This window comes from Nematostella vectensis, chromosome 6 (genome assembly GCF_932526225.1).
Source record: "Nematostella vectensis chromosome 6, jaNemVect1.1, whole genome shotgun sequence".
Classification (NCBI taxonomy): Eukaryota; Metazoa; Cnidaria; class Anthozoa; order Actiniaria; family Edwardsiidae; genus Nematostella; species Nematostella vectensis.
The window spans coordinates 1,724,377-1,740,171 of record NC_064039.1 but is presented as its reverse complement, the minus strand read 5'-3'; the positions used below and the strand labels follow the sequence as shown (position 1 = coordinate 1,740,171).

General features: G+C 42.6%; 2 protein-coding genes across 6 annotated transcripts; both read right to left on the bottom strand.

Annotated features, from left to right (window-relative positions):
- Positions 1-1,143: 1,143 nt before the first annotated feature.
- LOC116613264 lies at positions 1,144-8,474 on the bottom strand. Of its 4 annotated transcripts, none has more exons than XM_032373923.2 (8): positions 7,289-8,474; positions 6,875-7,008; positions 6,222-6,479; positions 5,492-5,671; positions 3,579-3,728; positions 3,209-3,351; positions 2,795-2,975; positions 1,144-1,652 (listed from the first exon to the last, which is right to left on the bottom strand). In XM_032373923.2, the coding sequence occupies exons 2-8, from the start codon at positions 6,933-6,935 to the stop codon at positions 1,426-1,428; spliced, it is 1,200 nt and encodes a 399-aa protein (XP_032229814.2). In that variant the 5' UTR covers positions 6,936-7,008; positions 7,289-8,474; the 3' UTR covers positions 1,144-1,425. The 4 variants fall into 4 exon arrangements, with proteins under 4 accessions (XP_032229814.2, XP_048585403.1, XP_048585404.1 ...); XM_048729446.1 differs by having other exon boundaries at positions 3,621-3,728; XM_048729447.1 differs by having other exon boundaries at positions 3,579-3,683.
- A 2,287-nt stretch (positions 8,475-10,761) lies between these two features.
- On the bottom strand, positions 10,762-15,711 carry LOC5505573. Of its 2 annotated transcripts, XM_032373899.2 has the most exons (9): positions 15,578-15,711; positions 15,285-15,383; positions 15,081-15,143; positions 14,799-14,897; positions 13,593-14,521; positions 13,077-13,270; positions 12,542-12,711; positions 12,243-12,398; positions 10,762-11,839 (listed from the first exon to the last, which is right to left on the bottom strand). In XM_032373899.2, exons 2-9 carry the CDS (start codon positions 15,343-15,345, stop codon positions 11,322-11,324), a joined length of 2,190 nt encoding a protein of 729 aa, XP_032229790.2. In that variant the 5' UTR covers positions 15,346-15,383; positions 15,578-15,711; the 3' UTR covers positions 10,762-11,321. The 2 variants fall into 2 exon arrangements, with proteins under 2 accessions (XP_032229790.2, XP_032229791.2); XM_032373900.2 differs by lacking the exon at positions 15,081-15,143.
- Between the last annotated feature and the right edge of the window lie 84 nt (positions 15,712-15,795).

The window sequence follows — 15,795 nt, the reverse complement described above, 5'->3', positions numbered from 1 at the left end:
AACAGCTTTTATTATTTTCGGGGTCCGGTATCCATCAAATCGCGCGCTCTGATTGGCTCTCGTGAGGTCCGGTATCCTACGATCCGGACCCCGCGATACCAGACCGCTCAACTCCAAAGCTCGAAATAGTGAGTTGATTTGTAAAATGACCATCGAAAACAGGATTTTGACTCCCGAGGTTATAGATCTTCACACTAAAACGGCATTTTATTTGTCACTTCATCCGAATCATTGACTTTACGGAAAATCGGCTTCAAACCCCCTGTGTTTTGACAATATCCCGCCACGAATGATTTTGCTACGCGCGCGACAATTTCAAGTTTGCTGAAACTTTATTTGGGATAAAAAAAGCAGCAAATCGTCTCTTCATACGAAGAAAAACAGCAAAGCACTCTAGGAATTTACCTGCATAACCAACTTAACGTATCCACATTCAAGAGAAGTTCTTTAGTGAATATATCGTCTGTGGAGGATTTAATGCGAAAGAAGACATTTCTACGATCAATTCGAGTTGAGAACGACGTATCAATTGGGACTAAATTAGTTTACAAAATTGTTGGTCAAAAATTATAAAATATCTTCATTGGAGTTTCTGTATTTCTGGAGGATCGAAAGCGTTGTGTGGAAATACAAAATGGAGTTTATTTAATGATCATGAGCGGACGAAATCTTCACTAACATCGGCAAAAGCATTGCAATAGTCAGAAGCGAAACCTCTCCCTCGGCCTCGGTCAGTATTTTCAAGACCTCGATCACGGTATTTCCCGATACGGACCTCCCAGCTGGTATAAACATATATATCTCGTTCCCAGACCTCACGATACTTTCTTCATGGGAGATTATAGCATGGAAGATAATAGCGCGCGCGGACAAGATAAACAAGATGCGCCACGATCACGAACGTCGGGTTTTCACTGATAAAACACCATACAACGCCTGCAAGCAGGCTAGAGAGATAATAGATTTATTTTTCTTGCTTAGAATCTTTTTTTTTTTGGGGGGGGGGGGGGCTGGGTTGCTCAATTTTTTTTTGTCTGGAGTGCCTTAAAGCTGTTTACGTCAAGTTCAGAAGAAAAAGATCGGTGGGTGGGTAGGTGGGGGGGGAGCTCTCCCTTCTATAAATTTGAAAATCTGCCTTTGAACTTCGGTTCATTTGTCATTTTATTCACTCTTTGTATGTCACACTTATCATATCTCAATCAATTATGCTTAACATAACACAGATACTAACATTTGAGAAAGATGAGTTGTCGACAAAGTCTAACCTCCGTTTTCATTTTAGAATTCGGGCTTCGTCTTTCATAGCTTGTATTTCATTTTGGCTTATACTGATACGTGCTGGAAGTTTGGTGGGCCGTTTTATTGGTGAAGATAATATGGTAGAAGGCTTGGCTGATAAGGCTTCTTGTTGAGTTACTGCTCGGATTATTGGTCGGGTTGCAGGCTAGGTTGGTCAGGTTGTTGAGGTTGCAGGTTGTTCTGGTCCGTATTTATCGGTCTTGATATTCTCCACTTGAGAGTTGCGTACACGTCAGGACCCCCGCCGGGCTTAGGGATGTTCTTCACGAGTTCCTTGGGATGCGGGTCATTCCCCAGCGGCCAATAAAGCGCCACTACAATCTTGTACTTCTCAGACGGGCTCATCGCTAGCCCTGCAACATGCAACAAAAGTTTAAATACCCTCAAACCTTTACCCTCGATAATACGAATCCCCAGCACGTTACAGCAAGTGATTCGTAGAGTACTTTTACGCCCTGAGACGCCTGTAAAATATAGGCCCAACTCCAAAACGTCAGAAATGCAAACTAAACATCACCAGACCCGGATACTCATGGATTCCTCCAAGGCATAGATGACCTTCAAAAGCGCATCCAAGCGCAATGTAATAGAATTGACTCTATTGTCAAAATATCAACCTTGATTTCTGACCAATTCGTAAACAAATGCTTAAACTCAGAAACATTTCTTACCAAAAAAGACACAAAATTCCGAACTACAAATAGAGACAAGCAAACACAGATCAAGTCACAAAAAGATACCTTTATTGCGCTCCGTCAGGTCCCATTTTACAGCAATCAGTCACAATAATCAATGCTAGAACCTCCATTAGAAGCGAGTCACCATTAGCCTATTTTACATGCCTACACTGCATCATGGGAGTCTTGGAAACACCTTGACAGAAAGGCGGGCAATCTCCTCCCCCATAATCATAACAGTTTTTTCATAAGTCCCTTTGCCCCGAAGCTAAACAAAACATTTCCAGTTCCAAGGAACCCAGAATAAGCCTGAAAACAATTTTTGAATAAGGTTGGGTAGCAAAGATGGCCCACATTGAAGAGTATGAGGCCATTCACTAGAAAATTCCTTTCTCACTTGGTGAAGCCCAGACAAGGAATTATCCCATTGAATCAACCTCAGCGTGCAAACATCCATAAGCACAGCATTAATTATGCCCAAATAGACTTTATGATGTCCTAAGGCACTCTCCAGATGTGAAAAAGCTGTAATTTTTAAGCAAATTACAAGCAAAACTGTTGTAAGCAACAGGCTGTAGCAGTGCCGTCGCTAGAAAGATGAGGCACCGCAGTGCATCGTTGGAAACTTCAAGGCATACCGTCTTGGGTCAGCGGTAGCTTAGCTTAACTGGTAGTGTTGGACTTGAAATAGAGGGGGAGGTTTCTGTACTCAGTCTGGTTTTTTTATTTTTATTTTTTTTTTTTTTTTACAATTTTGCTCAAAAGTACCCAGGAGTGAAAGGGCTAACACCCTCCATAACTCCAACATTTTCCCTTACCTAGCCCAACTTGCGAGGTCCCTTTCCACACCATCTGACTGAAGTGTCGCGTCTTGTCTGAGTATGTCGGGTAAGCAAAGCTGTAGTCCTTCCTCTCACTGTACCAGATGTTGGAGGCCTTTAACGGGGCGTGAGGGAAGTCGTGCCAGATCTGCGCGATGTTTTCCCCTGGGGACTCCCCCTGCGTACGAAACACAGGAAATAATGGACTAAATATAGACTGAGTCGTGCCATATCTATGCGATGTTTTCCCAGGGGACTCCCCATGCGTACGAAACACAAGAAAAAAGCTGGATTTGATACGAGTACCAATAGAAAGTTACTGTACAGTAACTGACTTTCAGTGTTCCTCGACGGTTCTTTATTGCCTGGAAATGATTCCTGGCACTTTGGGTGGTACCATCATATCATTACCTGGAAAGACTCCGGGTCGTTAGCGATGGTTTTGGCGATCCTCTGTGCCTCATCTGCCAGTGTTTCGTTCCATTGTAGTGGTTGTACGTGGTGCAGCAACCGAAAGCTGTTATGCGCAAGCATCCCTTCCTTGATAGCAATGTCTAGAAAAACAGGCGCGTTTCTACGTGATTACCCCCCTCCCCCCCAGATACACACAAAGATTGTAATGAGACAAGCATACGGAGTGTTACCAGGGTGTTAGGACACTAAATAAAGAGACGTTCGAGGCTCTGGAACCAGGGTACCACATGGCCCCCTTTTTAACAGAGATTCGTTAACGTCTCTATGATAGCAAAGCAAAATTCATATACAGGTTGTGCGGGCTTACCGTCCTCACTAGCTTGGTCGTATAAAGGTCGTGCGGGCTTACCGTCCTCATTAGCTTGGTCGTATACAGGTTGTGCGGGCTGCGCTGGCTGGTAGGCGTTGTTTACTGCGGCGAGAAGTTGCGCGTTAATACCGTGACTCCTTCCTCTTCCTGCGGGTTGGATATATAATCAGTTCACATGGATCGGTATGATTTTGTGGAAAGCTCTCTCCTTTTCACGGATACAAAACATATAGTTCGGCAAGATCTTCCACTTTCTTAACCCTATTCAGACTGGGGGGGGGGGGGGGGGGGGGAGGCTCTTTTTCCACCTCCGGGAAAATTGCTGTAACTTCTGAACTATAGAAGCTAAGAGGCTAAAACTTGGCGACTTTTCTGCGGACGTTAACTAAAAAGTAGTGATTTTTTTATATTTTGGTCCTGTTTCTCAGATTTTAATGCCTTTTTTGACTTTATTAGTTTGTTTAGGTGACAAGTTTCACAACAGCGCTATAATTTTTTAACCTCGGATATTTGGGGGTAGGGGTGAGGAAATTTCGCTCTCTCAAAGCTGTTGTTAAAAATGTCACTAGATTTACTATATGACACTTTAAAAGCTATTATTATGCATTTATCAGTACCATCAGCAGTAATACATGCATGCAAATACTTTTTTTGGTAATATTTACAGATTTCTTCTTTTGCAAAAAAAATCCAAGATGGCGGATCCAAATAAGATGGCGGAAATTCTTTAAAAAAAAATGATTATAAACGTTTTTATGGCCTTTTTGCATTGTAAAGCTTAAAAGGTTGACTTTGACATATCTAAATAAGGTAAAATGATTTCAACCCGATATCTGATAATTTAGATATATTTAAAAGACTATCTAGACATCGTATTTAAGACGTCATTGTGACGTCATAATTGATTCGACCACACCTAAAATAGGGCGTGGCGATTCTTTACATGCTGGTGATTATTGTCTGTAAGTCTGATGGTCATAGCAGTTCATGAAATACGGAGGGGGGGCCTTTTAGCCACCCCCCTCCCCCAGTCACAGCTCAAAATAAGACAACCTAATATCATAGTGCGTCGTCGTTAGTGCGCTAGTGACTTCGCTACATTCTCTCCCCAACACGCAGGTTTAATATCAATACTGACGTACTGCAGATTAAAGAAATATGAGATTTGAATGATATTCATAACATTTTTTTCCTGGTTTGACTTGGTATATAGCCACCCCGGTATAATTATTGGTGTTTTGTCGCACATTGAACATTGTTGCGGTCTTTTCATCTGGTTGATCAATTTATCCTTCTCTCATCCCCATATTTTTTGCGCACTGTAGAACTTTTCGACAAAGGTGTCGCCTTGAGACCTGTTGATCTATATCCTCGCCCCGATATAGTTCTTTGCTGGCTCGCTGTGAAGAGTTTCCTCATGGGGAACATGGGTGTTGCCTTGTTAACTGTTGATCTATTTACTCACCCCGAAAGTCTTTCTTGCTGGCTCGCTGTGTAGCGCTTCTCATGGGGAACATGGGTGTTGCCTTGTTAACTGTTGATCTATTTACTCACCCCGAAAGTCTTTCTTGCTGGCTCGCTGTGTAGCGCTTCTCATGGGGAACATGGGTGTTGCCTTGTTAACTGTTGATCTATTTACTCACCCCGAAAGTCTTTCTTGCTGGCTCGCTGTGTAGCGCTTCTCATGGGGAACATGGGTGTTGCCTTGCAAACTGTTGATCTATTTACTCACCTCGATAATCTTTCTTGCTGGCTCGCTGTGTAGCGCTTCTCATGGGGAACATGGGTGTTGCCTTGTTAACTGTTGATCTATTTACTCACCCCGATAATCTTTCTTGCTGGCTCGCTGTGTAGCGCTTCTCATGGGGAACATGGGTGTTGCCTTGTTAACTGTTGATCTATTTACTCACCCCGATAATCTTTCTTGCTGGCTCGCTGTGTAGCGCTTCTCATGGGGAACATGGGTGCAGGCTTGTCGACTAACTCTTCCATGGAGTCGTCGTCTTTGGGGAGACGGGTGATGGAGGAGGGCTGGGCTGGGCCACTCCCCGTGTGACGTAGAAGCCACTGCAGATCTCGAGTGGTTCCCGCTAGCAGGAGCGAGAGCAAACTAGGGTCAATCATTATTGCTAGATTTTGCATCAGAATCCTATCCTACGCAGGAATATGTTTGCGTCTGTCATTCGGGTTACCTGTGTCTACAAGATATTGAAATTCGATTTACCTGTGTAAATAGACTGTGACTATGATATACTGTGTTTGTATTCGTCTGTAACTCGAGTTAACTATGAAGGGACTGTTAGTTGGGTTACCTGTGTCTATTGGTATTTGCTTAGCCTGCTAGCAGGCTCTCCAGTGGGTTGATTCGGAAATTCCTGTTATGGGGGTCTCGGGATTCCTGTGGCGAGCAAAAAGGCTTTCTCCCCATTCTTCTCTCCTCCCTATTTTTTTGCGCCACAGTTATCCTGAACAACGAAACCACACAGAAGAGCCGGCTCGCAGGCTAGAATTGCTTTTCCTCCAGTTGCATGTGTCTATAAGTGCCTGTGAGTCGGGCTACCGCTATCTAAAGCTGTCTCTGACTTGAAGGGTTTGTTATTCGGGTTACCTGTGTTTACCTGTGTTTATTAGTAGGGTTACCTGTGTCTATCGGCGTCTGCGTTTGCCTGGACCCCGTTCCAGTGTACTGGCTGACCCACCATAAGTGTTCCCCCTTGTCTGTAGCCACGCCTGGTAGATCGCTTCGCTTGTCGTGTGGACTTGGATTGGTTGTTGTTAGCGAGACGTGTTTTTCCGGGACGTATTTTTCATCATTTAGACTTTGTTTGCTCGTGTTTGACGAGACGTGTTTGTCTTCATTTAGACTTGGCTTGGTCGTATTTAACGAGATGTGTTTTGCTTTACCAGGCACCACACAAGAAAAAAAACCTTATATTATCTCACAAGCGATACACTTTTTTTATAAAAGAACGTCTAATTTTCAGTTGAGTTTCAGCCGTTCTTATTTTTGAGCATGTCAAAGCTGAAATTTTCTTTCAGGCGTTCTTGTTATCTTTTCCAGTTTTGCGTTTGCAAATTGCTTATAATGCAAATTTAGTATAAGAAACAGAGTGACAGATTGCAAAAAAAAAATCAATATGAATTTATATTAAATTACCATTTACAAATGCGTAAAATGAAAAAATTATATATAATTTCACAGCTATCTGAGTCTCTGAGCCCTGACACACTCTTAGCGCGTTAGATGGAGATGTTTGGGCAGTTTCTTTTTCCTAGATTATCTGGGTTCTTACCATGACAAATAGACGCTACAATCAGAAGAAGAGCCCAGAGTGATGCGAGGTTGGTCGCCATATCGCCTGACGCTTATTCTAGTATTTGAAGCTGCCAAGCCCATCCGGCCTGAGCATTGTCTGGGAGATATAACCTATCAACAATAAACGACTAAGTCGACAAGACAATGAACTATCAAACAATGCACGACTAAGTCGACAAGACAATAAACTATCAACAATAAACGACTATATCGACAAGACAATAAACTATCAACAATACACGACACAGAGATAAGCGTCAAGTTTTCTTTCAATGATAACCCATTAACAACATATCCTCGTTAGGCGAGAATTCTCTAAAAGATCATTTTAGATAGAAGCTGGATAATAAAATATATTAATATAATGGAGAAAAATGTATTTGAGACTTACCTTTTAAAAATTATTTCTCTATGGAAATGGGAAAAACAGGAATCACAAGCGTCAATTTAGAGAGTAGAATGACTTCATAAGGTCAGTCACGAATAACTAGCTTGTAAAGCGTTACGCCTCTCGTCTCGGGGCACAGGGCACGGGTCCACGGCGCGCTATTCGCGCGGCTTGCAACGGGGTGACTAATACTGGAGTGCCGTTAGCAGGTCGTGTATAGCAGCATCGCTTTTTTTCCCAAAGTCAATAAAATGCGCGCTATTGGCTCATAACGATGTCATAGTTTTTTTATGTTAAGTAGGCCACGGGCTGTAGAATAATTGCACTCTGGGTTAGAGTTACTTAAACGCGTGGTTTGAAAGTGGTACAAGAAAGTGGTGATATAATTAACGCGTAAGAACAGAGCTGGCGCTAAAGGAACAAAATGCAACCAGTTTTGGTGCGAATACGTGCTTTATTCAACACTTAGGTTCTGTGTATACCACCATCGCTGGTGTTGTTTCCCCAAGTTAGGTGAAGGTAATCATAATTCAGGTGAAGACAAACAAGGAAAAACATTGAATTATCCTCTCACGATTATTTTCTAATCATCTCTATTTATGCTTCCTATAGCTTCTTTGTTTACATTCAATCTTGAGTTACCATTTATGTGAAGAGGTATCAAAATTACCATAAAAACAAAGGTTTATGCTTTACACATTTGTTTCTGTATTTTCTTTTCCCCTTTTTGCTAGGTTAACTAGCACTTTTTACGATTTTACGAGGGATTTTTTTTTCCTTTTTCTTTTTGGGGATCTTGATATGATTATCATTCCTGTCGTCATCATTGCTAGAATAAAATTAAACCTTCGGTTAACTTCATCGTATTGCATACATAGCGCTGAAGTACAAATTGTTGAGTATGTAGGAAGGTGTGAATGAACCTTTATTTAGCATATAATCAACGAGCCTGTTCATACAGCTGGAGAACACTCTGGCCCGCTAAGTAACCGCGCTCCCGCACAGGGTACCCAACGTGTGGTACACAACATATATGACACAAATGAACCTTCGGTTAACTTCATCGTACTACATACATAGCGTTGGCGAAAACGCCGCAAAGATGGGTTACCAGTATCGGTAGAGTTTTGGTAAATCGTATCAAAACGGCCTGTTATCAAGCATGGGGACGTTCTCCATCCCTCCCCTCCCTTTCAAAAAAGATGGCCGTGAAATGTCAAATGTAATCTCAACTACCTGGTCGTCTGATCTGACCTCCCTCCGAGATCGACATCGCCTTCGGGATCGCTCATGATGCTGCTGACTGAAAATTATATACTCTACATCCCCCTTTTTATTCATAAGAGATTCAGCTTTTGAGTACTGTAGTACTGTACAGGACCCGAAATGATCCCAGGACCCGAAACGATCCCAGTACCCGAAATGATCCCCAAAAGTACCCCAACTGATCCCGGGACCCGAAACGATCCCCAAGAGTCCCCGAAATGAACCCCAAGGAATTGCGGTAATGGACAAACAAAAGGAATGTGGAAGGATTGGCTTTCAGTTTTAAAAACATATGAAACATTTAAGCGTCATTTTTGTCACTATCCAGAAATTTGAATTAACTAAAACCATAGTATTAAGATTTTTATATACGACTGCGCGGGAAATACAGCTTTCGACAGCTTGGTTGAGTCAACAATTGGGGTCAAATAAAAATTCCCGTGATGGTAATTTGAAGAACCAGGCGTGAATAAATAATTCATACATAACAAGCCATAAACGAATGTCTCCAAAGATTAGACATGCCTCTGCTTTCCCGTAGGAAAATGTTTGTTTGTGTTCGGTGAATGAAAGACCTATCATAAAGAGAGATAGAGAGAAATCATGCAGTGGTGTACGCACTACTACATAAGGAAATTCAAAACTCACATATTGCTTTCAACAAAAGCCACATCTCTTAATATTTTGCAACGGTAGTAAAAGGGTTGTTCGAGTGCATTACTCAGTGTGCTTTTGTAATTCCATCTTCTCGGCCAAACCGGCTGTCGGTAAATATTCGCTCGTGTGAACATGGATTTCGTGGTGAAAAACACGTTTGGTTGTCAAATGAATATAGATTTTTAGGGTGATGTTTACCGGAAAACGAGATTTATAGTGTCAGAGTCATGTGTTGGAACTGCAAATGTTTCGAAGGTCAAAAGTTTGGTTGTTCTGAGCAAGGCTGTGCTTTGGCTGTGCTATGTTTATGTTGTACTCCTTTCAGTAGCAATTAAAAGTTGTGTATTTGTTTTGGACTCTGTTTATGGGTTTACCGCCGGGGCAATGTAATAAATAGAAGTATTGTATTGGAATTTAAGTTTTTTAAGTCATGTTATTTAGAAATAAATTGGTTGTCAACCCTAAATTATGCTTTAAGAATTGGAAGTGCTTCTTCTGCTTTCCCTTACCGCATTTCCGTGGGGTTGATTTCGGGGACTCCTCGGTATCGTTTCGGGTCCCGGGATCAGTAGTTGGGGTACTTTTGGGGATCATTTCGGGTCCTGGGAGCGTTTCGGGTCCTGGGATCATTTCGGGTCCTGTACAAATATTACACGATCCTCTGTCATCCTCGATCTGAAATAGGACTTCAGTCGTCGCGTGGCACTGAACGACATAACAATATGTTTGGAAATCTTCTGTAGACTACCATGATTAAGAAAATTATAGTTTTTATCCTCATCATATATATAAAACTACGTACATAAAAATGAATAAGTAAACATTTGATTTGTTGCACTCGTTATGCCAATAAGAGTCCAGTGACTGCAGGCCTATAGGCTGCGTACGCCCCTGTCGGCGCTCGTTTGCTTCACTGAGTAACGCCAACGGTCTCTGAGCGTCCTATAAATAAGGCTAAGTGGAAATTTTACAAAAAAAAGTGCATTGAACCGGGTTTCCTGTGTTCGTTAAGGATTCGCGGGTAAAACGTTAAATTCTAAAGCCAGAAAAGCTAAAGCAAGGCAAGCACAAGGTCTTGAGTGAGCTAAATAAGCGGTAGCCGCATAAGATCTTGAATAAGCTAAATGTGCCGTAGCCGCAATAAGGTCTTGAGGGAGCTAAATGAGCGGTAGTTTTTCTATTCTTTTTAATATCCCAACAAAACTACTAGTCTAGCTTTGTTAAGAAAAACTAGAAACGATTGGGATTTTTTGTGTGTTTAATACTCATGTGAATAAAGTGGCAGGAACGCGAGGCTATTTTTTGGTAAAGTAGCAGCAAACAGACATCGTCAATATACTCTGCATTCCTGCCGCTTTTTATTCATGAGTATTGTTTCATAGTGGAACATTTCGTTTGAACGACATCAATACAACCATAAACATTTCAACCTTCTACACATAAATAGAGCCGTAAAGCAGCATGAATGCGGAACCAGTTTTATGTAAAAACATAAATCAGAGACACCAGCAGACACTACAATATACTCAGAGACACCAGCAGACACGGCAATATACTCTGTATTCCTTGACACTTTTTATTCATGAGAACTCTAGCTCATCATAAGTACCTAGTGCACCGAAATCGACGTTGTGACATTGTTAACAAGGCAATAGGACATCTTTATAACAACGACAACAAAAGTCCATAAACTTTTCCACTTTCCAAATGTTAAAATGTTAAATTTTTGTTTAGACAATATTTTTACTCTCTCGCTTTTCCGAAATGATATAAACTGTAATGCGTGTTTTGTCTTTTTAACTTTACCTCAAAGAGGAACCTTTCGTGATCAAAGTGGACCACGTATTTGTTCTTATTTTTCAGAGGTATGTTGGTTTTCATTTTCACTTGAGATTATATGTATGGAACCCTTATCACCCTCTCGATAAAAAGCATCACTAGAACCCACATCGCAAAAACAACGCCAGCTGTTCTATCCAAGCATCCTGATTACCTTTGACACTATCGGCAACTTAATACTAATCATACTAAATCATAATATAATATACTTCTTACTATTCGTATTTATACGAATATACCAATCTCCCGCTTCGTCGATTGCGTTATGTACATTCTACTGCATGGCGTGATGGCGATGTCCTACTCTAGGTATCACTGCCCTAAACTCCGTATAAACATCATGTGATCTACCCGCGCGTAGCACATTCGCGCGTAAGGTCCGGCGATCGATACCCGGACCACCGTAAAGCGCTACTACAAACGTGTACTCGCCACTCGGACTTCTGGCGTGCGCCATCCCGACTGCGCGAGTCTTACGCCAGATCATCTGTACAAAATGCCGATCCTTAGGAGTCAGCTGGGGATACGCAAAGCTATAGGATCGAACCTCATTATACCAAAGCTCGACTGCTTTTCGCGCCAAGTGCAGCGAGTCGGGGTTGGCCCGGAGCTGAGCTATATTCTCGCCCGAGTCCTCGTGTAGATCTTGTGAGCCGATGTAGTCTCGGGACGCGAGTGTCTTCGCTATTTGCTTGGCTTCTATCTCTAGTGTTTTGGACCAGGTGAGAGGAGGCGAGTGGTGGCGGGAACGCAGTCTGTTATGGGCTGATAAGGATTCTTTGACCCAATCGCCTGTTAGGATAGAGCGCAATGTTATTTTAAAAATGGAGGTGAACAGGCCAAGAAAGATTTGTAATGAAAATTATCGAGGCACGTATAAAGGCAAATAATAAAGTACTGATACCGAAGAAAGGTTTGTTATAATACGTTGGCGAAGGGGATTTGTATAGATGTAGGCTTTGCCAGAAAAGCCTCTTTCATAATTCCTTCAGTAACGCGCTAGTAGTGAGCTCTAGTAAGGAGGTTTAGGCTACCCACTACACTGCTGGCTACCCACCCCCTATACCTTTCTACTCCCTTAAAAGTCACACTTAGAAAATTGATGTGCTTCAAGTAACTGCTGGCTTTCCCCACCACCACCCCCCAACCCCACTCCCCCCTCCCCCCCCCCCCCCCACACACACACACCACTTACTTGGACAAACATCCTGCGCACAGGGTTTAGTTTGGTAAAGGTCGCGACTTTGACAAGGGAGCTTGCGGCAAATCCTCGCTCGCATTTTGCTACCGCTACCGCACGACACAGAACAGGTAGACCAACCATTCCACTCGCCAAACCTGCTCGGGATACCTGTGGCGAACGAAAGGGGAACCGTGCAATATACCACTTCCCATATTCAATTAATTGGGGCAATATTTCATTCATAAAGAGTACTAAAATATTCCCAAAATGGGTTCAATCGGAAGTGATCTATTCTAACGCATTCAACATACCATGTCGCTGATCTCCTTCGTGGGATATCTGTGGATGAAGCATTTCCACTCCAGGGACCCCTCCCCTCTGTGTGTCTTGATCACCTGTCGTCTTCTCTATCATCAGCGACTCGAGATGCCTGAGCTCACTGGGCGTTGGGTCACGGTCTCCAGTGTCATCATCTTCTTGTCTGATAAAAATATTATAGTTTTGGGATCGATCTTTTGTGGTTATATTGGTTTTTCTGTAATGATGATGCAGATGAGGTAGCTCAAGCACGAGAAATAGGCCAGAATCGAGGAAAGTGACCAGGAACAGAGTTCCACCCATACAATGACGAAAAAAACAAAATACAACAAGTGCGTAGCATAATATAGAAATAAATTTAAAAAAATCATTCCATGATAAGAATAGAAAAAAAAAATGTGTACCATCTAGACATGCGTCGAATCATGTCATCTAAAGCGTAAGGGCTAAGCTGGGGAATTCGCCCATTGTGCTAAATGCCCTTTCGTATGTTTTGCCGTGATTTCACGTGCTTGTGTGTAGCCTTACCGGATATTTTGCCGTGATGTCCCCGGTCTTTCGTCTGTCGCTTTATGCCGCAGGCGTAGGGCCTTTTGCCCCAAGCGAGGCAAGTGTGTGATGCGGTAGACTGGGACTAGCTTGGGAGGTTTGCTCTGATGAACCTTGTGTAGGAATGCCTTCAATGCCTTCACATACGACGGCTTATGCTTAGCAAAGTCTGTCTGAAAAACGGTATAGATAGTCTGAAAACAGGTCATTTTGTGAATCCTTGATAGCAACTACCTAAAATATGAAGATAGAGCTCATTTAAACTATTACGAGGTGTTACATGCTACTGCATGCGTACCTGTGCAAACACGTAGCCAGGGGTATCCCAATTTTAGACATATCTTTTTTTATTTTTTTAGGCTATTCCTCGGTTGCATTGGTACCCCTATTTCCCGTGGCCGCCAGAAAGTGGGTCATTTCTTAGGATCGCCAAATACAATGAAACCTATGGCTGCTCCCTTCATAAAATCGTGGGTATCCGGCGAGGTAAACTACCTTGTCGCTATTTTCCTGGCCATCACCCTTGTCGCCAGTGTTCATGTGGAGCTTGTTCATCATCTCCTCGATGGACTTACTCGCGCTGACCATGTCCTCCGCCTCTTTACTCTCCTCCTCTTCCTCCGCAAGTTTATTCGCCACTTTACTCTCCCTGTTGTCATCGACAGAAATTTTTCCATGCTGCACTGTGTCCGCATTCTCGTCATCATTTGTTATAGTGACGTCACCTTCTGTGTCACCGTTGAACTCCGTGACGTCATGGTTGCTAGGAGTGTCCGCCGCATGTTTGCCATGTGGGAAGTCTGTGGCATCCTTCACGCGCTCGCTCTCAGTTTTCGCGTCATTTTTTTCTAGCTCCGATGCGAACTTTTCATATTTTGAATATATTTTCTCGGGGTCATCTTCACTTTTAGTGTTCCAAAACGTTTTATCTGAATATTGAGCTTCATCATCGTCTTCCCCCGTTTTAACCTTGTCTGATGTCTCTTTAGAGTTCACATCATCGTTTAGTTCCCCCTGTTTCATGGGATCTTCTGTGTATAACAATTTTGAATCGTCTACATCTTGTGCTTTTTCAGAGCCACTTTTAGCATCCGCTTCATCACTCATTGCCCCTTGCTTTGCCAGGTCATCCTCTGACACCAGACCTTTAGAATCCTCTTCAGGCATGACATTGAACTTGTTGGGATTATTCATGAGCCATTCTGCCGCTTCCTCGTTACCCTTGTAATCTGCTTTCGTCTCCACGTTATACTCCGGCATATCCTTCATGTACTCTTCATCATCGTTGCTATCACCAAATGCATCTTTTTCCGCTGTTTTTACCTCTGTTGCCTCAATAGGGCGTGGCAGCCTCTTGCGGTGTCCAAGTTCCACTGTGGCGTCTAAGGGGAACATGTCTTCGATGCCATTCTGCTGGAGCATCACTGTTAGAAAGACATGCAGTTAACATAAAAATCCCAGATGTATCAGAAAAGAGAGAGTCCGCATTTCTTCAGATGTACAGCTGTTTTTTTTTTTTTAAGGAACACGATATGGCACGTTAATACATGCATATGTATGCATGCACATGCTTGGGTTCTAGTCTCCACTCCCTTGATCCCCGGGGAAGACATGCACACGACATTTTTACACGATCACACGCTACTTCAGTGTACAAGAACTCTTGGAAGGGGGGTAGGGCTGGTGGTATTGCGCACTTACTTCTCTCTTGGTGAGTCTCTTCCACTAGTTTGGGTTTGATTGACTGCACAAGTCCATTCATATCATGCGGGTCGAAGAATTTTCCAAGTGAAACTAAGTCTGCATGCAATTACAGTGTTAGATGTCATCTCAATTAACAATCTTAACATAATTTTAGAGCATATAATTCCATAATCAAATACACATTCGTTAGTCATGTTCTTCTTGTTAGTACATTTGATTTCTTATTATCATGTATTTTTCCGAGTTCACTTAATGACCCAAGCTGCTAGAAATGTTTACCTTCTAAGGTCTTTCCACCTGCCCTGTGTGTGATATGTAGTCTACGCTTATGGATCTTCGATGCTGAAATACATGCACATGCATTTTGTTGTAAGCCTTTATCAGATATTCCAACAAGTTACCAAACTTTTCTTTGAGACTTCTTGAACTCAAATAAGGCTTGTACCGCCACTAGGGGTGGGGTGGGTGGGAAGGTGCCCTTACCTGGAGCTAATGCCAGGAAGCCAAGCAGCAGAAAGACCCTTAACGTCCAAGCTCGTCTCATGGCCCTGTCTAGTGGCAAGCGTGCGTCCCTACACCACCCTGGCGCGTACAAAAATAACATGAGATAACAAGAATATATAGGACTATTTCCTTTGGTGATAATTCATACGTGCCTTCTCGCCGCCTGCCTTTTTTCTACTGTGTTCCTTTTCATTGTCTTATAAAACAGACTTCTGAATCTTTTAGAGCAGGAAATAAACCTAAAGCGTGCAAGGAATTTCCTCATCACTCACCTACTATCTATGGAGGGACCAAATCCCCGGTACTAATTCCCCTGTACCGTATACCTTGACCATGTTTTCACTTTTCCAGCATAAATACTAACGCCATTTTGATTATTGTTATGGCTTGAAGATCGTTTTTTTCTGGATGCATTATTAATCAAGGCGTCACCCTGACCGCCCGTGACGTCATACAATAGAGCCCCTGAGCGGGGTGGCAGGTTGCTTTA